This window comes from Pezoporus occidentalis, unplaced genomic scaffold, assembly GCF_034315485.1.
Source record: "Pezoporus occidentalis ecotype Australia unplaced genomic scaffold, CSIRO_AGI_Poc_V1 ctg20, whole genome shotgun sequence".
Lineage (NCBI taxonomy): Eukaryota > Metazoa > Chordata > Aves > Psittaciformes > Psittacidae > Pezoporus > Pezoporus occidentalis.
This window is the reverse complement of record NW_026913856.1, coordinates 643,123-667,550: the sequence shown is the minus strand read 5'-3', so window position 1 is coordinate 667,550 and position 24,428 is coordinate 643,123. Positions and strand designations below refer to the sequence as shown.

Sequence of the window (24,428 nt, the reverse complement as noted above, 5' to 3'; positions counted from 1 at the left end):
ATAAGAAAAGGATTTAGAAATAAATACCTAGGAAGGGGGAAACCAAAAGTGAGAGCTCTTTCTCAACAGTATTACACCAGTTTTACAATCATGTAGCTCACTGAAATCTCTGGTGGCCCACTGTTCTAAGACAAGAATGAGGCTGTGATATTTTGAGGATATCCACCACTATTGTGGGAACTCCACTCACACTGGAACTCTTGACATTATTACTTGTCCACTTATGAGCAAATGGCAGAGACATTCAATGTTTCCTATTTAAGATGGTGAGAAGGATTCCAGAGGGCTTACACACAGAATGGTGATTCTAAAGGGAAGACAGACTACAGTAATTTTTACGCATGTATGGGAAAAACTTTGCAGCTAGCCACAATAAAGTCAATTTTCAGAGAAGTGAAGGGAATCAGGAAAATCTTGGATCCCCTAAATCAACATCCACAGTATCTACTGATGGAGTGTTTTACCCTCCATAGTTATCTTGGCTTATAATAGTTACTTAGACTTAAAATAGTTACTTCCTTAGCTTAATTTTTGCATTTAAGAAGCAAAACACTGACATAAAAGTATTTCATTTAATGTGCAGCTACCATGAAATTCAGCCTAATGGGAAAGAACATGAACTATTTGAAGTGTTTTTCAGTATGCATGTATTTGTCTGTTCCTTATTGTATTGGTCAACCACAATCATCATGTGAAAAAAATGCATTTTTGTCTTTCTCTCTCTTCCTCCCCCTTTCTCTTTCTTGTGCTCTCTCTTCTTAAATTGAATGAAGGTGATTTTTTTGCTGTTAAATCCTTTTGAATCAGAAATAGAACCAGTGCTAAGTCCTAACAAAAGTATTGTATTGCATGTACTCAAGGGAATCTGTCCTGAGAAGCAATGCATGGATTGGTTCCAGTTGAGAAAACAAGCTAGTATTTCCCTTGCTGCAAGAAAAAATCAAATGTATAATCTTTGCTCAAGGGTGAACCATACATCATTTCTCAGAACATACACTTAGAAAAATAGTGTTGGCCTGTAGCACTTCAGATCTACTTGCCTTCACCTCCTCTCTTTCCAGTCTTCTAGCACAGAAGCTGACAAGTACACAAAGATTTTAGTTATCTTTCCGTGTCGCAACTTACCTATGAGCTTTTTTTGCTTTTTTTTTTTTTTTTAATGGTGGTATTATCTATCTAGACACTTTCCTGAAATCGTGAGAAATTAGTATTAAAGACAAAAATTCTGCTTCATATTTAAACCTACATTTTAATTGGAACCAAAGAATTTGCCCCACTGAAGCTAGAGGGTCAGAACCTGTCCAATCATTGCTTCAAGGGTTACATGACTGGAGTCTTTTGCACCAAACAAATTAGGTGTCTTTTATGTCACTTGATACTTCTCTGTTTATTATTAAAGTAATTAAACACTGCACAAAACCTTAAAATAACTCTTGTCGCGAAGACTGTAGTCAAGGCTCATATTAACCAGAGCCAGGTTTATGTTTGGTCCAAAAGCTGCATCTACACAGATTGCCTTTCTATTAAGTACCACAGGCCATTTGAATTAATAATCTCCATCACTCTCTATGCAGTTTCTTTATATAAAATCACATTTAAAAATATAAAATATCAAATCCTGCCTAATGGAAGTTCTCTCTAGCGAATCCTGCCTAGAGTCAGCCAGGTTGGTTAACATAATCTTGTCATGAGACTGTTGAGGAAAGTATGTTAGAATACTATCCAGACTCTGATACTGGATGCTTCCTGTCAGAGAAACAGATTACAAGGGAGGCATAATACTGTTATTTTAAACAGCTATTACATGAACATAACAGTGCTTGAGATTAGAGAGTGACAACAGTCACTGAAAATACTAAATTTAACCTAATGAATGCATTCTTTTTTTTCCATTCATTCAAAATTAAGTTCATTAGATGTTGTTTTAAAGTTATTCAAACTGAAGAAAGGGGATTTGTCATTTCATAATCTTGTTGGAAATTTGTATCAAGGCTTCTCCTAGTCCTTGCGGTTTCAGGGAAGGTATATAGACTCTCTGAGTAGAGAGAGTCTTTGCTTGCTTAGTCACAAGAAGCAGCTTTGGCCCCCAGTTAGATTTCAGTTCTTTGGGGTATTTATGAAATTTATTTCTATTTTATTAGAAGTTCAGTTGTTGTGAAAATTACTACCTACTCTTTTCCTCTTACAATATGCAGCCTATTACAAACAAGAATGCTGTTGCTGGACTTGTTCATAAACATGTCCAGACCTTAGTCTGGATTATCAAAAGTAATGACACCAATATCCTCTTCCTTTACTACCTTTATTTATTCTTTCTAAAGATTAATTTGGAAGACTACTTCTTCCAACATAACTTGCTGTTATGTTTATTCAGGGTATTTTTCTCCTATGTTTGCTGACATTAAGTTTTATTTGATGCCTAATGTACTGCCAGCTGATGGTCAGTGTTTGTTAATCCTAATAGAAAAATCCTACTTGCATGCTACCAACTTTTGTAAGGAGAAACAAACAACAGACATAATTGAAGTAGCCCTCAAGTAGTTGTTAAGTAGAGCAGAACTTTTATCTGTATTATGCATCTTTAATTTGACAACTTGTCTTTTCATAAGCACATAGTTTAAAAGAATAGTAGGTTTAGAAAATAACTAAGCATGGAATTCTGGCATACTGTAAATACAAAAGGCAAGCCTGTATGGCCCTGGCACCCTTTGTCTCCCAGCTAGAGACATTAGTAATGGCTAATGGGAATCAGTCACCTTAAGAAAGGAATATGATCAGGTATTATCAAGCAAAGATGCCAGTGCTAGTTCTTCCTGAAACAGGGCAGTCATTCTGACGACAAGACACACACACACCCCTACCCCATGAACTTAGAAAATGCTCAGTTCTCCTAAATACAGCTATTCTCAAGGTAGAAGTAACACTAACCTATTTGACAGGATATAAAAAATGACTAGTTCAGTTTCACAGGGTGAAATAGTGTTGTTATATTTTGAAATACAGTTAAAGAGTTATATTGATAACCCTTTTCCTTCATTTATGATATGAAGTCCATGAATTTCAGTAATCTTTATTATAACACTTCTACAATACAAACTTTCAGAACAGCAAGAGAAGAAGAAGATCCCATCAGCTGGGCAAATAGTGTTCCCACAATGTAAATCAGTAAAATAAACACAGTTTTTGAACATGCATCTCAGTGCTTGCTGAATTGGAAAATTTTGTATGAGTAAAATCAAGAATGCATTTACAGTGCATAAACTGTGCACATAAGCACTTTTCTGAATTGAGACCTAACATCTCTGTCCACAGTCTCTTTATGAATAAGTAGCAGAATCCAGCTTTTTGGCACATTAGCTTTACAGAACATGAGTTAGTGGAAAACACTTTATGCAGTAGAATTGAGAATAACTTGAAAAACACAGAGTAAATAGAGAACAGTTATCAGGACGAGGGGGCATAAAGCCTCCTCGAAATCCTAAATTCAAATGTGCCTTAAGTCATGACTGAAATAAACTTGTTGATTTCAACTGAGTGGCTAAGAGAAGAGGCTTGTTCAGATCATTACATTGCAAGAGAAGTGTTTATAGCTGCCAGGCTTCATTCCAGAGAGAAAAGTGTCAAATAAATGCATATTTTATATAAATATATGAGCAGGGTAAGAAAAAAAATATTAAAAATATCTAATGGTAGACAACAAAGTATTGTCCTGATCTGTCTTACTAAGCATCATCGGAGACTCTCATAAACAACAGTAATTCACAGAAACAGTAAATAAAGTTTATAAATGAATGAAACCCTGATGACACCCTCTCTGAGGAGAGAAGTAGAAATAATTCCCTCAATCCTTCTGCATGGGAAAGCCAGAGAAATGTGCAAACTAATGATATGTGAAATGAAGACTAAAGAGTTCAGGATCTAACTTAGATGATGCTTCTGACCTAAAGCACTAGTAAATCCTTTTTATTGCTGCACTTGCCATAACACTTACATGGGGAGAAAAAGACTCTTTGCTGGGAATTAAGCATCCTTTTATAACAACCTCCAGTGGAATTACAGGAATAGCATTTGTTTCCCATGGATTCAGTTATCTGGCCTCAGGAAAGCAGGATAAAGTTGAATTACGTGCCTGGGAGCTAGATCTGCCTGGTGTGTGTAGGTGAGCCGCACTGCAGTAGTGTGGCCCTCCTGAGTTCTGTCAATGCGGTTGGTTGGTTGCGCATCTGCTTTAGAAACAAGGCCTGGGGACCAGTCCTGTGTCTGCTCTAGGGGCAAGGCCAGGGTGCCAGTCCTGCTTCCATAATAAAACTGCTGTGGGAAAGGGCTGTAGGGTTGTATTTACACAATGTGCTTCACACCATGGCCATTAAAAGTTGCAGTGGCTTAACCCAGGAAATGGTGCTCAACCAGATGAGGGACAGTAATGGTTAGGATTGGCATTGCTTTCTGTGTGCCTCTGCTAGTGAAGCTGCAAGTCTGCTACTAAGAACAGAAACAGCCGTTCTGGGGATTCTCCCAGGAAAGAGCAATGTCAGAACTGACACAATGTTTGCAGTAATAAACTGTGCTGGCAAAATTCTTGCAGATGTCACCAAAATGTAAATGAACTCCACTGACTCAGGGAAGTAATCTCCAGAAGAGAGACACAGAACTTATTTGCATTTCGCAGAGAATTACAAATATCATTGCATTTTCTCCTCCTCTCAGACTGAAACTGTTGGCTCAGTGTCAACAGTGCAGAGATACATTTCTCTTTCTTGAAACTAGTTTAATACGAAGATAATAAAGTGTGTATCCCTGTGCTTGTCAGCCAGCTGTTTTTCACACGTACTTTGCTGCAGGAATCCTGATTCTCAGTAACTAAGAATACAGTATATTATACAGTACAACAGAAACACGTAGAAGTATATAGCTGGTACAGAAACAAAAAGGTCACTTAACAAAAATACAAGAGATTCACTTCAGTAAGATGCAATGAGGACAGTCCACAAGCTTTTGTTGGGGCTTCAAACACTTTCTTGCCCTGAGTACTACACTGGAGATAGTAGACAGCATTTGCCTGTAAAGTACTATAGAAACCCCATTCTGGAAATATTCTCTGCAACATGAGTTAACAAGAAGGACAAGAAATTCACCTGGTGATAAGAATGTATGAACAATTTAGGTACAATACAACATCTTCATTTTTGTTGTCTGGAGAAAGGAAAGATCCTCAGGATAAAACCAAAATACACAGAGATAGTATGGGAATGTTACTTATATTTCCCACTTTTTAAAAACATAGGCCAAATATGAAATAAAACCAACAGCCATAAGTGTTATGTGTTCACCATAAAGAATAAATAGCACAGTAATGCCCACTGCAGAAGAGATGAAAGCATATTAAAATAAAACCTAAAAAAAAAAAACAAAACAAAAAAAAAAACAAAAAAAAAAAAAACAAAACCAGACCATATTTCCATAGCAAGGCTCTTTTTTTCCTATTTTCTGTCTTCACATAACCTATGTATTATTCATTAGAAGTAATTGCTCCGCCTAAGGTAAGTGTGCTCATAAATCATCTTCTACAGGGCACAGAAAGAGCAGGAAAATTAGAATGTGACTTAACATAGAACGTAAGACATACATGATGTGCTGCAGACAGTGTTGGTTGGGTTTAATTTAAATCATCAAGGAAGAGCAGAGTTAAGGTATTAATTACCCTTTTGGTTATTGACATGTGCGATTCATTCAGTTAAAGCCCCATTCTACTCAAATGCATTGGTATGTCAGTTCACAGCCTCAGTGCTACCATCTGTCCTGAGAGAACTGCAATGCAATTTGAACACTGCTGACCCTTTCAGTAGACACACAGGCACACAGTAGAGTTGTTCTGACAAAACTGGATCATCCTTGTACAAAGGATGACTGAACAAGCCAAAAAAAAAGGGGGGGGGGGGGTTAGGGTTTACAGTCTTGATGTATTAAATTGTGCAGAATTTGTTTATTGTTTGGTGCTTGAGAAATGGACTCGTGTCCTGAGAGATGCTAACGTCCTAATGATGTGGTGTTGGGTAACACACTACTCTTTGGCACTAATGCCATGCCTTCCCTTTGAAAAGGGGAACTTTGGATACCAAGTTCCTGACACATCATCTCTTCTAGCAGAACAGAAGGAAGTATGTTGGTTAGAATGGTGGTAGATTTCTGGTCATGTAGCTGCCCATTGCACTGACAAGTCTAGCAAGCACCACATTTCCCTGTTGTGTAGGACATTATTTTATCCTAAGAGGGAGCTAACACAATGAAAAATAAGTGCACAGATTTTCCTTCCATAAGCTAAGAAAAGCCATGTGACCCATTATATTGGAACCAGAACGCCCTGCCACACTTTACTTAGAAGAATGGGGCACCTACAGCATCAGAGTTGTATGGTGATAGTTCTGCTCTCAGCCCTTTAGCACTTGTTTCGTCCAAGTCAGAAGAGAAGAGAAGAGATAGGTAAGACACCTGCTTCTGCAGTTATGAAGGACAGGCAAACTGGCATTCACCAAATGGAAGTATAACATGCCTTAAAGTCAGTATCCTTCGTACCACTTCATGGAAACATGAAAACCTTACTTCAGTCTGCTAAGCTGCAGAAAAAGCCTAATTTTATCAGCAGACAATGCCAACAGGGGTGAGAAAAGCTTTTTATTAAAGGATGATAAGTGAAAGGTAAGATGAAGGCTGACATTAGGCAAACTAACTTCATATTAATCTTGGTTGGGGATCATAGCACAGCAACTATTTCTGATAATATATGTATATACACATTTGTAGGAGGCAGACACAGGTTTTATGGGTTTGATGTATTCATACTAAATTATCTTGAGTAAGAATCCAAAGGACGGTGTCTATAGAGTAAGACTAATGAAATATTCCATTAATTCAAAGACATCTATCACAAATGTCACCACATCCCTACCATAGAAAGAGGTTCCATACAAACATTGCGTGCATGCTGATGGGACCCATGTCTACAACCTACTCTTCTCTACCCAAGCCTCTGAGCCCCAAATTGCCCACTGCAGCCAGGCCTGCTTTTTGTGATAACACAACTAATCCTTTTAACCCACTCTTCAACCTAACTGAACAGCCTGGTAACTGACCTTCTTGCATCTTTCTCCTGTCCACTCTAACTAAGCTGTTCTGTGCGAGGAGCAGAGAAGAGGTACTGTAGCAGATGGAAGAGGTATTAGTGTTTTCACTGGCTCTTCAATGTTAACTACTGGGACAAGTAAGTGTATTTTTATTTGGACAAAGCTTAATGAAACAACTGGTACAAATAGTCTTTGAAAATAAAGATCCCATTCCTGCAGATGAGGATTTCCTTAATATCTCCTCCATGATTTCCTCCTTCCACTCAGGAAGCTATTGTTACACTGAAGAAGCCACACCTAAAGCAAGTGTGACAGATCAACTACATGTTATTCCAAGTTTCAAGAACCTTTCTCCCACACTCATTCTTGTAATTCAATAATAATAATGAAAACTAAGTATATTAATATATATACTAATATATATTAATAGATATACTTAATATATATAAAATTATATATTAAGTAAAGAAATATGTTTCTTTACAGGAACATATTAATTAGAATTAAAAGTTGTTACTTCAGGATGAGGCAAAACCTTTAAGTCGTATTTCTCTGCTTAAAATTGCTTTTAGAGCTTACAGAAAAAAAAATATTACCAAGATCAAAACAATTTGCCAAAATTTCAGTGGAGAAAAATAAAAATTTAATTAAAAGATACAACCATAAAAAAAAAAGTCATTTCAAATCTAATTTGATAAGCTTACAAATAAAGATTGTAAGTCATACTCCTGACTTAAAGATGCTTGCATGGATGAACAGTTCATCTGATCTTCTCTCACGGTCGCTATGCATGTACATGAACACTGCATATGTAAAAGTGGTATGAATGCAGCTTTGAAAAGACAGCATTCCCCCAGCACATCTTACGGGCATCCTGCTCCTTTGGAATTCTACCTTGGTGAAGTGTCTGCTTCTTTGTAATTTTATGTTTGGGAACAATTGAGAGATAAGCAGGTAACTGAGCCAGTGCACAAGATAATTTGACTGGACACTGTATTGATTCCTCCTATAATGATTCATGGACTGAAGACTTGTTCGGGTAGAGGAGAAGCAGCGCAAAAGAAATTACAGGATACCCTGTACTTCATCAGTGATACTACCTCCTAGTCAGTGAGAGAGCAAAAAAAATCTTATGCTAAATTAATCAGAGGAAATAGGCACATAATTCATACAGGCCATAATCATCTTGACAAATATTGTAAATTAATGTATTAAAAATTGTTCATCACTTTTTATCTCAGTCACAGTAATTTTCTATGGTTGATACATATACGTTTCTCTTAGCAGTTTTCGGGTAACTAAACATTGATAAAGGGCAACATGAGGAACAAACATAAACATTATTAGGCTATCTCTAATCTTTTGTCACAGAGGGTTTAACTCCAAGTAACACAGGAGATGAACAGGAGCAGTGACTGTACAACCAAAAAGCTCATTGAAGAGCCTAGGCACTTCCTGCATCAGTGATGTTGCCCATACCTTCACAAGCAGTGCTTGCAGGCTCAGGTATATTGCTGAGGTATATTGCAATGAGGCCATCTGTTTTCTGTTTTTATCATCAACCCTATCTTCCCTGACCCAACCCTAAAATCTGGTATTTCAGGAAACTATGCAGCAGCTGCTCATTAGAAAACTGATCTCATCCCCAGAAGGATTTAACAAGATACTATTGACAAGCAACACATCAATTTAATAATCCAAACAGCATGATAATTCTTGTATCATATGCTGTTAGCACAAGGGAGACCAGAGGATCTAAAGTGAAAGTCCTTGCACTATGTGATACTCAGTACAGTCTTTAGAACTAATTGTAATACTACAACATGCACAGCCTGAGTATGATAAAACTGTAGGTGTAGCTCCATAAAACACAGTGGTTACCATACTTAACATTTCTAGCACATTTCTCCAATGCAGAACTAATTGTAATACTACAACATGCACAGCCTGAGTATGATAAAACTGTAGGTGTAGCTCCATAAAACACAGTGGTTACCATACTTAACATTTCTAGCACATTTCTCCAATGCAGAAGCTATCTAGGAGGTGGGATTTTATTTTTGGACAGTATTCATACCTTCACTGAGGGGGTGAGGAGACACGGTAAACACCCAAACAACAGAAAACACTAACAAAAATCACACACAAACCAACCAGAGAAAGACTCTCACAAACCACCAAACCAAAAAAAAAAACCACTTAACTTCAAACCACATTCGTTCACCTTCCTGTACCAATTTACCTCTTCCTGCTCCAAGTCATGAATGACCTGTCATTGTAGTACAGTATCAAAACAATCCCACCACTCTTGATTAGGACCCCTTAAAAAGATACCTCTCAAGGTTCTTTTCATTCACAGGAAAAAGGACCAGGTTTTTAAAGCTGTTCAAAGCTCTGGGACTCTACTGCTGTTGGCAGGGATTTCTCTCAAATCCTTAACTGCAAGGTCATTATGAAGATAGTGTCCAGTACAGATGACACACACCCTATTGTGTCTTGCTAGGATTTGATATTTCTTTAGTAACCCTGGAGCACCATTTTCCCCCTTTTATTACTTTCAGTGCTACATCACTTTCATGAATAAGACTTCTTCAGAATAGCATTCACTTTTCTCCAGCTCACACATTGTAATTTTACTGTGTTGTATAAAATAGGAGCTGTTTTCATGCTGTCGATTTCTTTAAAAAGAAAATCATTGTCTACTAACGTAAACAATATATTTAAATTTGCTCTTAATCTTTGACTGCTTTTTAATCTGGTTGTTCATGCACAAGAAATTGAAGATGCCAGAATTGAAGTTGCATTGTATACAGTTGTTATGCAAATGTTCCTCCACATAAGAGCAGGTGCATACAGTTCACATATCTGGCACATATTTAGCAATCTGTTTTGGGATGGTGATAAATTCTTCTAATGCGAACTCTTTACATCACCCTCACACTGAAGGACATTGTGAGCTCCTATATATTGCATATATAATGTAATTTATACCTTTTTGGTAGAGAAGAAGTACGTTTAGCTAGGTTGAGTTGAGTCACCTAAACTGGTCACACGATGTGAATCCTCTTGGCCTAACAATGAGAAGAAGCCTAAGAACACAAGACATGTGTCAGCACATAGTTAAAATGAATAATTAAAGCAGGTAAGAGAAAACTGAATAAGGGGTTCCTTTTGGGGACTGGGTGGGGGGAGGTATTGCCTTTTTGGGGGGGAGTGAGTGAGGGGTGTGATTCTTTTTTGTTAACTGACAGTTGTAAAAGTCTTTGCTGTTAGTAGGTATGTAAATGAAAATCCCTTTGCAGTCATGCATGATCAGGGACAGAAATAACTTCCTTTTCTGTTATAAAGTTGTTTGTATCCTTCTGCATGTGTTTGCCCATGCACTAGAAAGGGGATGGAAGACGATTTTACACCAGCCAAGATAACAGTTTCTCCACCAAGAATCCCATAGATTTTTCAAAGATTCCTTTTTTTTTTTTTTTGCCTTCCAGTGGATAAACAGGAATAATTTAACAGACACATTTCCAATAGGAATATTAATGGAAGTAAGGGAGGTAGGATGGTTTGTATACAGGCGTGTTAGGAGTTAACAGCAGGGCTCAGGAAACAATCAAAGGTCAATTTCTGATGTAGTGGTGGGTTAATAGTCAAAGGAAGATCATTCTGCCTCACCCAAAATAACAAATTGGCCCAGAGATGAAATCACAATTCTCTGATAAACTGCAAGAACAACAGTTAGTGACCTTTAACATTAAAGATAAAAAAAAAAAAAAAAGATGTGAACACACAGGTGAAAGCTGGATGGAATTTCCCTCTTCATGTTATTCCAGGCAGTATCCCTAAAAGGGCTTTCATTTACATAGCTTTATTAGAACCACCCCTGCAGGGCACACTTATTTTCTGGTCCCTTTCGTGCAAAAGACCATATTTTAACAAATAACTTAGTTTTAAGAACAGGGAGGACTACCCACAGCCTAGACTCCTGATTGCTGGGAAGGTGATGCAGCACACACAGATGTTTCTGAGGACATCTGCAAATGAGAGTCTTAGCATGTCTTCTGTTTGAGGAGCAACCCAGGACCTCTCCCAACTTCCCAGCAGGCAGGAAGGTGTAGCACCTAATCTCTAGCAGCTATTGATGTTTGCCCTCTGCCAAATTAGCCTTGAATTGGAAATTACATTTTTATATTTAAAATACACACATATACACACTGCAGTTGATATAGAAAGGTGAATAAATGTACTTTCCTACGGACTACTACTTGGCTTGGGGGGGTAGGTGGTTGGTTTATTTTTGAAGGTCTTCCTCTGCCATCTCAAACCAACATAAAATTATTTATAAGGAACTACATGGAACCTAGAAAATAAGCTGTATATGGAAGGCAGCTGAATGTCTTAAATACTTTTTTTTAAACCCAGTTCAGCTCTGCTGGCCAAAGATAAATAGGGGAGAGTGCAGAATACATGGCATGTAGCAAGCAGCCCAGCAGATACATGGAATAGTGTTTGGCTGTATGGCAAATCCTGTACTCCAGTATACCAATCCTCTTACCAAACAGGTCTTTTATAACAAGCAATAGGGATTTTAAAGAAAGGGATTTTTTCCCCATGGTTTTTCTACAGATCCTTCAGTGTCCTTGAATTCTGGTGGTTCCTTTAGCAACAAAAAGACTAGGCGACCGAAATCATCCCAGGAATCAATATCTGGTTTGCTATTATTGACATTCCTGCAACTGTCTAAGCAGAAGTCCTAGTCCTATTCAGACAAAATCTGAGGGAACGAAATCGCTTCTTAATGGTATAAGAAAACTCCTTGATTTATGCAGGCAGATACTGCTGTAGCTTTTACAGACAGAAATGATAACCTAAGTCATACTATAGACTTTGTATAGCCCGTAATATCAACACCATAATTCATATGGAAGTGCATAACAACACTGCAAAACTGTTTTAATTATTTTTTTAAAATCACATCACCTGGAAGGACAGACTGTGAAATACCATATATGATCTCACCCCTTAAAGAAAGGTCTTTGAATCCCAGCATTTAACAGGTTTCTGTCTTAGCACACAGTTCCTTACATAACTAGCTAGATCAGTATTTTAGTTGTCATTATTTTCTAAGCAGTAAGTGTCAATCATTACTCTACATATTCTTTTTTTAGTAGATTACTACTACTGAAGACTGGAGATGAGGTTGGAAAAAGAAATAGAATTATTTTGATAGAAAAGTCCTAACTGAGGAGCACCACATAGCCACAAACACTCTAGAAGGAGTGTTTGAGGTACCTGTAAGGGGGATATGATTCCTGAATTTCAGTTGCTAGTTCAGTCTCAGAATTTTATTGCAGCTATCTTTATTAGCTCTTTTCCAGATTTTCAAATAAGATGAGCAGGTTAACAATTGCTGAAACATGCTGGTTAATAGAGCCAATCAAGTTCAATGTAACACAAGGAAAATACAAAACTTTGTAATTTAAAAATGATCAGAAATTTGAGCCAATTTAATAGTAATCAGAAGTGGATAGATGATCTACAGATTCCTAAATACATATAGTAAGCAAGAGAACAGAAGTCAGCTGCTTACCAGTTGTTACTATTAGTGCTAGCAAGAATTTCATTGCTGCCTTCCCTTTTTCTGTGGAGGTGTAAAGTAAAGTTTGTAAAGAATGGAATTTTTCTGTGGAAAAAAATCAGCTTTTTTTCATCCCTTGTGACTCCCATCCCTGAGCTCCCTCCCCCAGTAGAGATTAGGTTTCCTGCCAGAGCTGTATCTTCCATGAGCTGTCATCTGCCCTATAGCTACCTCTTTAGGTCACATTATATACAGTGCAGACAGAGCTCAACCTCCTACGGAAAAGACATTCTAAAATGCAGAATTATTTGCCAATTACATTTTATTCAAACCTTCCCCTCTCAGAATAAAAAGATAAAATATTATATTGCTAATTTTTGCCCCCCAAATTCTATGTGAGAAGTTTATGTGCCAAAATACCAGAGGTATTTTTTAGAAAAAAAAAAAAAAAAAAAACCAAAAAACCTGGTTTTGCCCCAGTCAGTCACTACCAAGGTGGATCTGTGGATCTCAGCTTATGAAGGTAACTTCACTTTAATGGGTAAAATAGGATTCTCATGATACTTATTTCCAAGTCCTAATACAGAGTTTCTGAAAGAAGTAATAGGTTCAGGTCCTGCTTATAAAATTGTATTAGTTCAATGTTGTTTGTATATGAGAAAATAGGGGAGGAAATGTATTGTCCGTCACAAAGTGGGCTGTTATACTTTTAGAGTGATTTGTTTCACTGCAGTGGTATTTATCATGTTGATAAAATAGACCAAGGATCTGAAAATGGGAAGATTTTTCCTGTTAATTTGAAACAGCACCTATACATGCTGCTGTGACATCAACATAATACCCTAAAGCCACAGATTCTGAAAAGATTTATTTTCTGAGCCCCTATGCAGGCACATTCTCTTTGCTTCTGACACTCTCAATTCACAGGCTGCTGGTGATCCAATCTTACTCATTCTGGCTCTATAATAAGGATGTCAATGCAAGAAGAGAAAAGTCATTATCTGATAGCCAGCAGACATGATAAAAAGGTAGAGTTAGATATCTCAGAGGAAAGGCCACCCTTTCTGCCTTGGATGAGCTTCTCAAGGTCATGGGCAGCCTTTGTATCTGTAAGTATACTCCAGATTCACTTTAAACTGAGTGCATCTGATAAAACTGAAATGTCTGTATCACACAGTCTCATGTCTGAATAAGGTTTTGATTTTTTTACTGTTAATCAGTGAAAAGTTTTAATTATGATTAGAACATGTAGCAAAAAATATCAAAGAGGCAGTGTGAGATGCAGAGAAACTTAAAGTACCATGGAAATTTCAATACCATGGCTGACAAAGCTGAGCTGTGCCTTTTATGTTCCTCATCAGCTCTTCCTTTTCTGGAATTACTGATTTTTTTTAATACTTTCACTACACCTAGGGATTGGAGAGGTTAAAAATAAAATCAAAACCTATTAAATTGCAATTCCATTTAAAACTGGCAGGTTGCTTGCATAAATTAAGAGTTGAATAAAGTGTAAGTGTAAATCAAATACAGGACAGATTTCAGTCTAAAGCCACTCCTGGGGGATACTTGGGATAAACAAGGTAAGTCCCATAAGCAGATGATATCCTGGCATTTATCTAGTGTGAGGGGTTACAACCTTCCTCAGGATCCAGATGAAATAGCTGGGAATACAGCAGAGGGTTTGGGTTTTCTGTTGTTTGTTTTTGTGGGTTTTTTTTAAAGATTCGGCTCGTATGGGGCCTTTACATTCAATGACTTGAATAACATCCCCTTCTCCCTTGCTACAGTGATGCTCTGTACAAAAGCAGGGCATATGATCCAAAAACCTTTTTTAGCTTGTTTCTGTGATACACCTAGCTTATTCATTTTGTGAACTTGTGCCTGGGAGCTACAGAAATGAGCAGTGCAATAGCAGCTTGATAGCAGCTGCAGCCAGAGGCTTATTTCACAGTACAGCAGTAAGTGCAGAATCCAATTGGTCACTCTTGGGCAGACTAAATCATCTTTGAACAGGAACTGTTCATAAAGGCAGGATCAACAAAATCTTAATCAATTCCACTAATATAGCTTATCTATCCCAGTGTGCCTCACTGGGACCTCTCAGCTCCTTGCCATCTGTCAATTTCTTCCCCTTGATAAAGAGACCACATATTCCAACACATATTCCCCACCATCAAATAAAATAAGGGTATCAGAAACATACTTTAAATTGCCTTAGTATTTGAGACACTTGGCTGTGATTATTTAAAAATCAAGGCATTCAATGCACTATCTTATACAGACCATCCTCCTATTCATTTTGGTTAACATACCATATTTTAAAGCAACAGAAGGTGCTAGATCATCAAACTAAACAACTTGTACTGACCCAGGGGGTGCATGTACTACAACATTGTTCTGTCAGTGTGTGTCAGCTCTAGTTCAGCAAGAAATCACTAACCTCAGCCAAGGCTTAACTGAGGCTGGCAGGGATGTACTGGTGTACAACTGTGCACACAAAATCCTTCCACTACAAGACATCAGCACTTCTTCATGAGCTGTTCAGGCACATTTCAGCCCAGGAAGCAAAGCCACTCCATGTCTCATCCTCTCCAGTGATATTATGAATTATCATCTTTATTAAAGATAAAGAAACCAGGGGAAGAGATTTGGTTATCTTGCTAAGATCCAGCCTTAAAATTATCTCTGATTTTTAAAGGGAACCAAAAAAAAAAAAAAAATTAGAGAGACTGTTCAGGCTTCACTAATTCTGATGTGCCTTCAGAGGACAAAAAAAAAAAAAAAACATAAAAAGCAAAAACAAACAGCAAGAACAAAACAAACAAAAAAACCCAAAACCAGGACTATGTCAGTATGGAGAGAAGTGATACTCGTTTATATGTAGTGCTTCACTTCTGTATCATCTGAGATACAAGCAGGTAAGAGACTGCTTTTCAGTAAGAGAGAAGGTGCTCCTAATGAAGGGCTGTAACTTGGATGTACCAAGCTTCCATAACACAGCTGCACACCAAGACATTTCCCTCTGACAGGATCTGACCCAGCTGAAACCTCAACATTACTTACTGCCAAGTTCGAAAGGGTAAAAAGGGTCCCCTTCAAAGACAGGTTAATGAGAAGGAGAGAGCACAATATATGCCAAGGAAATTGAGTTGTACTACACCTCCTTCAGTTACATGGAGCTACTTCACAAGTTGGTCTGTTGAGATGCAGGAGCGCTGGGCAAAATAATATAACATGATATTTAAGGGATTTTTCAGATTGATAACTTATTGTCTAACATTGAATAGACAGTGTAGGCAATTTCCCACTAGCACTCTCATCATAAATTAACTGTTCACTCAGCCATATGTGCCCCTTGCACTGTATTCACTGCTGTAACAGCCAGCACATTCTGTTTGTCCCATATCTGGTTAGTTACGCAACTCCCATAACTGGAGAGAAACAATGGTTTCTGTATCCTGTGTAATTCATATTTAGAGGATTAGGTATAAAGTATTCATATTTACTCGTGTTATTGTTTACCATTCCCTGTTTCATGGAAAAAATACCTTAAAAAAAAAAAATTAGCACTCTGCTATTGCTGTTATATTTATAGGCTTCACATACATTTCTAGATTCTTCTGAATGAAAACACATCACATTTTTATATACAGAAATGTACAGCTTATCAAAAGAAGGTGTATTTGGATAAGAAGAGAAAAATTTATAAGGCTTTTTTTTGCCAAAAGTAATGTAAACATCCCCCTCCCCCCCAAAAAAAAAAGTGAAATCCACAGAATTTGTATCAACATAGTATTTCATAGAATCATAGAATCATAGAATGGTGAGCCCAAGGTCAAGCATGGCACCTCTATTTCGTTCTGTACTAGTTAGTCACCTGAGCAATTCACACAGTAGTAAGTCAGTATAAAGTCCATAGGACTAGACTCAATGTCAAATTGAAAATAACACTGTAAGAGAAGTTTATCAACTGCATATTGTTTTAGGATCTAGGCTAATGGGAGTTATTCATTCTTTCTAATAAAAGCAATATTGCAATAGATCTTGTGTTTACTAGAGACTGGGTTCAATTAGATAAGACCATAAAAGAGAAAGAGTCACTATGGTGAGAAACAAGACATAAAATAAACAATATTTGGAACAGTTAAGGAAGCCCTGAGAACATGCTAGATAAATGAGCTGTCTTGAAACTTAAAAAATACCACCTCAAGTACAAGAGAGCACCTGATATCTGAAGTCACTGCTAATCTGTTAAATTCCGATAAAGTAAAATAGACCTAAATATTAGTGCACACCCTGGGTGACACCACAGGAATCTCCGAACTAGTCGATGTGTTAAGATACTGGTTGGATTCCATACACAACTAAAAAAAAACCAAAACCACAACAAAAATACAAACGCACACACAAAAAAGAAACCAAACAGGCTCGTGTTCTCACCACGATGGCAACAAAGTTAATTCTTCCCTTTTATCTTTGCCAGTCAGCCAAAATGACCAGTAAAGCATCCACAAGTGCTTTCAGTTCAGGTCTCAGTTCCCTGCGACTGTGATTTAAACAAACTGGCACTGCTGCGATATTCGCATCTTTCAAAAGACAGAATTTACAAAAGCCTGAATAAACAAGGCTGAGGAAAGCCACTGGGAATACGCAGTACTGGGCACTGTTGCTGATCCGCAAAATCAGCAGAATCTACCCCTCAAACATATCCCATGCCCATAAACTGTTTGTGCTAAGAGTATGAAGTAGGACGGGTTTTCATACCCTTTTGATTTAATGCCTCAGAACCAGCTGAATTTTCAGAAAGTCCAGTTTTCTCTGTTGGCATAACATGCTTTGTAAAAGCTCAGCACATTCCCTGGCTATCTTAATTGCTCATAAAGATTCTCAACCAACAGTCAAGTGATTCTAAAAAATTAACAAAAGCTCTACTACATGCTAATTCCTCAGTTGCTTTCTATTTCTAGTCAGTGCTTTTAATGCCAAGCATGAACCAATAATAATATACATTGGCCAGAAGCCATCATTTTTTTTAAAGCTTATTGTGACTGCAAGACACTAAGTGGTATATCCCAAAGGAAGAGAGTGGGGAAAACATTGCTGAAAATTATCTGCTAACATCTATCCATACAAAAAGCACTTGGACTTCCAAAAGCATATAATCACTTTAGAAAACACTCAAAAGAGCAAAATACTGTTAGTTTAGTTTCTGTAGGAAACAAATTATTTACCTGTTCAACTACCATATAGCCAGTTATAAAAATAAACCCATGCCACATTTAAAGCTAGTCTTGATACATCACCATCTCTAATCATTTCTTGCATCAATAAAATTCCAGATTTACTCAGTAGATAGTCTGATCTTGAGCAGTTAGTGGGAGATTTCTTTTAATCTGGGGGAGGTGTCTGATTGTGGTTTGTTGGTTTGTTTGAGTTGTTTTAATAAACTACGGATTAAGGCTAGGAAAACAGGTGGGGTTTGCAAGTTGTTTTCAAGACCTAGGCCTAAATGTAGTTACCTTTACTGCATGACAAACTTTTGTCCACAAGTAAACAGACAGAGCCTTTTGCTTAAGCAGGGATTCTATCTGCTGTAATCCCAAATGCTTTTTCCCGTAACTTCTAACATTTACCTCCCCTCCATCAGCAGCACAATCCCTCATAAACACATCTGTGGGCAATTAATTCACATATATAATCATTTATCACCAGTTGGTTCTCTAGAGGAACCTTACTGTTTAACTTTTGATGCTCTCTTTAGCTTGTCTCAAAAGCTTATTTGACCTGGGAATAAATTACTGGAGGTATTCTGACTTTTCATAGTTTGGGATACCCTTGGGGTTTCCGTTTTCTCCCTTAAGTGATTTATTATTGAACTTAGATAATACCTCTTGAGGGTTTGTTGGTTTTTGTTAACAGAGGAAAGCAGTTACAGTTTTTGCCACATGTACCATGAGTGCCTTTCAACTGAAAAATCAAAATGGGGTGGAAGAGTAGTAATGTTGCTGTGTAGAACTGCTTGGCAGAACAAAGGCACAGAGCCAGGTAGAGCTCATCTCAGTCTGCAGCCACCTGGTGAAGCACAGGACGTACCTACTTCCCCAGAACACTGAAGGCAAGGTCTGCCTGTCCACAGAGCTCCTTCCTTACACAATATTAGGCCAAACTAGAGGTAGGATGAATCACTGCACCAAACCTAACCTCTCTGTAAGGCAGGTAGCCAGTTTAAATACTAGCACAGATGAAGCACAGATGTGGCACCATCCTTGGGTTACTATTTAAACATGAGGAGCCCAATGGGCAATAAATTAAGCTTATTTACTTTCAGGTTTTTAATGAATAAATTTTAAGTCTTACTAAGATGGTTTTCTATTTTGACTATTTATTAGATGTTAAGGTCATACTGCCCAAGCTTCTGCTTAATAAAAAGCCATGTCTTATGAAAATCCAGTGCCTCACTTAAGAATGAGTTTCTTCACCCTTCTGCTTCAGATCAGTTTCTCAGGATGCTAAGTCATTCCACAAATGAAAGCATGCCCCTCTGATTCTCTCTTGCCTGCAAAACTTTGGAGGCTTTTACACTTCATAACAACACACAATTTCTCTGTTCCAGGTGGAGCCCAAGTTTTTGAGTTTTCACATTGCTCCTTGTGCACTTCAGTTCTTTCAGCATAATTATACAAAGAATCTTTCCAGGAATAAGTAATCAAAATTATGTAACATTCATCAGCTCCAGCAGGATATTCCCCAGTAACACGGAAACATTTGCTGAATGACTCTCCCAGAGTCAGTTACTAACAGCACCAGAAAGCTGTCTAGTAAATAGGCTGTCCATAAAAGCATGAATTCATATAACTGATCTGTCTCAGGCTGTCTCTTAGGGCTTTGAAAGCCCTTAGTTTTGGCATCTGAATAACCACACTGTAAATGTCTTTCTTCACAGCTGACATGTTCTTTCTCTCTGCTGTACAGAAGTCGTGAACGAGAGCGACTCAGATAGTGAATTCCCCAACTACGGTGATCATGGAAATGAAACCCATTTCTTTTTTTCACCTATTCTGGTGGCTGGAGTAGTGATCGGAATTGTGCTGTTTCTGTCCTGTATTACAATCATTGTTGGCGGTCTGCGAAAGGAAAGGCGGTTGAGACGCCAGCGTCCGAGAACAGATGTTTTTTATGGTAAGATCACTAGTTATAGCAAGGTAATGTTAACTTTATTAATAAGCTAGTGATATAGGCAACAAAAGGAATCTGGCTGCTGTGCAAGGGATAAAAATGTAATTAAAAAAATAGGATAAGTAGGTCATGGGCAGCTTTGTAGTTTAATAACATGTTTGTGGTGGCACTGAATTCACATAATACAAGTTCCATGCAACGCCAATAAAACAGCATTTCTTAAACAGGTTATTTTCCCTTCATACAGTGTAATATTTCTTCTCCATGGCTAGACTCCTGATAAGTTTATTTTCATATCCCATGATAGCCTTGGTATAGCATATAATGTAATTTGTATTTGCTGGAAAGCCAAGAATGTTTTAATTTCCTACAGCCTACAACAGTGACTGGGCAATTACTACTTCCCTGACCACAAGTTAATAACTAGATATAAACAGAACAACAGGGCATGAGAATGTCATTACAACTGTCATCATCATTAAAAAAGAGTGGTTTTCTATTAAAAAAGTGCCAATTGCTATCCCCCTAATTCCTCCCTCCACAACAAAACCCCTGGTACCTCAGAAGTATTTGGGAATAGGAAGAAGTTAATTACCGAATTCTATTTTTGGCCAATTTTGGGTTTGCTGACCAGAACTTAAAAGCCACTTTGTCAAGGAAATGATAGGATCTGATTATTTCTATATTTAAGGGGGAAAAAAAAGAAAAAAACAGTTACAAAAAGATAACTCTAAGTCTTCAGCTAGTAAAAATTCAAAAGATAAATGGGTTAATGAATTGAGTGGAGCAACAACAGTTATGTCACCTGTGGTTAGGCTCCTGTATCTGCAGGTTTCGTGCTTTGCATATTGTTGCGGTTTTTTGTCTATATAGATAATAGTAGTGAGCTACATTAAAAAGCATTGGCTCACATCTTGATTTCACTAAGGTAAATCAAGTATCCACTGAAGTCAGTCATTTAATTATTTGGACCAGTATTTTTGTGTCTAAAAGAAAAACACATTTCATAGGATCAGTTTGTCCACCTGGAGCCGAGGATAATTATTTTTGGCTTTTCCAGAAGCATTCATCCAGATAAATGAGTAACATCTTTGTTTTAGGAACAAATTTTAGACTCAAAAAGAAGTGAAATGCAAACTCCCATGGTAATAAAGGGGAAAAAAATGTCCAGAAAACTAATGTCTACTATTATTGCAACATCTATTTTTCCTACTTTTCAGTAGCTAAATTTGAGATTAAATAGTTAAATGCAAATTGGCATTACTGGGTTTTACCCATAAACAGAAATATTTTGGCATGATAAAATAGCATTAAAATTCAATCATTACTAATTTCAGCCCCTTTAAAAACCCAGAAGCCAGGTGAAAACATAAAGGACAATTTTCAAACCACTCATTAGAATTGTCAATGCTAGAGAAATGGAAAAAGAAAACCATGGTGATATTTTTAGGGAAATTCAAAAGAATTATCTGAAAATAAATTGAGCCAGTCTATCTAAGTGAAAATTTTACATTAGCACAAGCTGGCCTAATATCTCAGCACATGTCCACCGGCCAGCGTGGGAGCAGTGGGAGTCACTACGAAGTTGGCTTCCTTCCCTCATCAAGCCAAAGGAAAGCACAGTGCATGACAGACTGGATTAGTCCTGATAAATTCCTTGAGAACACACTGGCAGAGGTGAAAATTGCCAGAAGGAGGAACAGGCACTTTAAGTGAATCCTGTCCTCTACCCTCTGTTGAGAGAGACACTGCTACTTCAATGCATTTTAGAAGCTGTCCCTTTTCTCCAGGTAGTATTTTAATGCATCAAGCGAAAAAGAGGGATCACTTTATTTGGAAGACAATTGCAGAGGGCAGGGGAGCAGAGATCCCTGCATTTCCACACTTTGGGACATTCTTAGGGAAATTTACCCCGGAATGTTAAGCATTAGCTAACTATGCTCTAAAACAGAAAATAGCACTCACTTTTGGTTTTTGTGGAGCTATGAAGCTCTTGCATGGAAGCATTAAGAAAGGTCTGAAGCAGCCAGGAGGATGGTTTTCTCTACTATTTTCCATGGTTTCCACTTTTTGTGTTTTTTATTGAGAAAAGCTTTTTCTCAAGACACAGACCTATAATCAAACACACAGGCTTTCTGTTAAAAACCTGCAGAACTGGCAAGGTTTCAATGTATGCAGCTCCTGGGAGCTTCAGCAATGCTGCTACTGTTAGAAGCTGCATGCAGCAGAACCAATGCTCCTTTTCAACCTTTGAGGCACAAGAAAAGTTTTAGACACTTGCATCTTGTAGGGCAGCACTGAATATTCAGTGCCATAGCTGAAATACTATGTTTGTCTACAGATTATGCTAATTTGCTCTTAAAAGAGTAGAAATGTCCTATGAAACCTGATTGTTCCAGAACACCACTAATTCCTCTGCCTCTGGTAGATTTTATTTTCCGATTTATGGCAGTGTTATGAACAGTGATATTGCCTCAGAGAAACCATAGAGGAAAAAAGCAGCAAGTATTTATTGCTTGTTTTCCAGCTCCAGATGGCTTCTCTTACGGTGGCTCTTTTGGAGAGCTGAGAGCCGCCTGCATAGAGGAGTATCCCCCAAATCTTGAGCTTGGTGCCAGTGTGGATACACGTCAACGTGTGGTCAATGTCATATATTCCGATTCACCTCCACGGTAAGCACTTTTCTAAGAATGAGTGTTACAGTCCTGCATGTACAAAGCTGGTTAAAGAAGAAAATAAAACTGCTAGGACTATACCCACTACAAAAATGAGGTCACACAAACTCTGAATACAGACCTACCTTGTTTAGTTTGAGTATAAGTTTTCCTTAGCAGACTGTTTCTTTACTAAAGTTGTGTGTACAGCCAATTCTTATTTAGTAACATCCATATTAAAATTTATCATACTGATGGCATACTAATGAAACACACAAGGAAAATCATTTATTAACGTATATCCTTGAAAGAAGTTATTTTACAAGTCAAAGTTTCAATTCCTGAAAAAAAAACAAACCTGCTTTTTTCCAAGATCTTCCAGGTTACATTTATTACTGACCTTGAGACTGTTCAGGTCAGTTTCAGATCAGGGAAAAACAAAAAAAAAAACCAAACAAAACAAACTAACAAACAAAAAAAACGACCCCCCCCAAAAAAACCACAAACAACAAAAAAAGGGGGGGGGGAGGGGCAGAAGAGGGTGAAGTACAAGAAACCTTCCTATATTTTTTAGCAAGTCAGACTTCTCAGCTTTCTTAGCTCCACTATTCTATCAAAAAGCAGGACTGAAGAAAACACACCTTTCTAGCATACCTAGTAACTGTACTTAATCTCCAATATTTTGGATAGGGAGGAAATTGTTTGGGATTGGTCATCTTGTATCAGTAATCTGCAAAGGATGACAAATACCGTTTTAGCTGTTTAACCCAATCCTGCTCTGGAGAGCCATAGTTGCCAGGATTGTAGTAGCATCTTCAGAGAAGAGCATCCTTCAAGTATCAGACAGTTCTGATTGCCTGGGAGGAAACATCACTAGAAGAGGCTCTTTCCAAAGACACTTATTCCAGATATTATATAGCAGCTCCTTCCACATTTGGGTGCCTGTATTCACACAGTACAAGAATGGCCATCGTGAGAGATAGGAGTTGTACTTCAGGTCACCTCTATCCCTTATGTATGGCTGCTGCACCTTCAGCTTAATAAATGAAGGAATTCAATTACTCCCTCCAAAGAATCAACAGAAATTGTTTTAAACAGAATACCACTTCAGGCTTTCTGTAGTGCTGTATCTTACAAACACCAAATAACGGTTAAACAGCCACAACACACACACACACACACCCCTTTTTTTTGTTGTTTCTTTCTCTTTTATTTCTTTTAAGCAGACTCTGATTTGAGTTAAACCAATATATTCATAAGACCCTTTCCCGACTGCTTGTATACACATGCAATATAGAGCAAGTCAGTAATATTAACATACAATATGTAGATCTTTGCGTTTTCAATTCTATGCATGGTCTAAAAGCACCCCCTTATTACAAAGTCAAACTATATAATAAATGGGCTTTTAGAAATATTTTAGGTTAAAGCTCACATGTGAAAAATTATTCTGAGCCTGGCATCTAAATTTGTAGAACTTCATATAAATCTACTTAAAAATTTAGACTGTTTTTTGGACCCACATCCACAAGTCTTTACTAATACAAGCCTGCCAGCTGCCACCCAAGCAACAGCTTGAGGGGGCAGTCAGACACATTTCTGAGAACAACCTCTGAGAATTCCTTGAGCAGACAGGTCTCCTAAGATTAAACTATAGGTTGCTTCCATTTCCAGTTTGAAACAGAAACAAAGAAGGATTTTCTGCCTCTGTGGAGTTCTCTGTTTGAAAGGAGATATGTGAGTATTATAGGATAGCACTAGATAATCTGTGCTTCCCTATAAATTCTCCAGCTTCTTCTGCAATAAGCCTGGAACAAGTTAACTATCTTGTGTCCTGTCTTGTTCTAAGCAACTATTCTGGGACCTCAGTACTAGGATCAGAGAGACATGAAGGTGTCCAAC

The 24,428-nt window shown here is 37.7% G+C and overlaps 1 protein-coding gene across 1 annotated transcript in view; it reads left to right on the top strand.

The window, feature by feature from the left end:
• BEAN1 (brain expressed associated with NEDD4 1) overlaps positions 1–24,428 on the top strand; it is a 56,698-nt gene that overhangs the window by 17,182 nt on the left and 15,088 nt on the right. Inside the window, exons 4-6 of the mRNA XM_062618246.1 lie at positions 7,166–7,258; positions 19,669–19,875; positions 22,400–22,544. Of these exons, the coding sequence (XP_062474230.1) occupies positions 7,166–7,258; positions 19,669–19,875; positions 22,400–22,544 (445 nt within the window). The remainder of the gene's footprint in view (positions 1–7,165; positions 7,259–19,668; positions 19,876–22,399; positions 22,545–24,428) is intronic.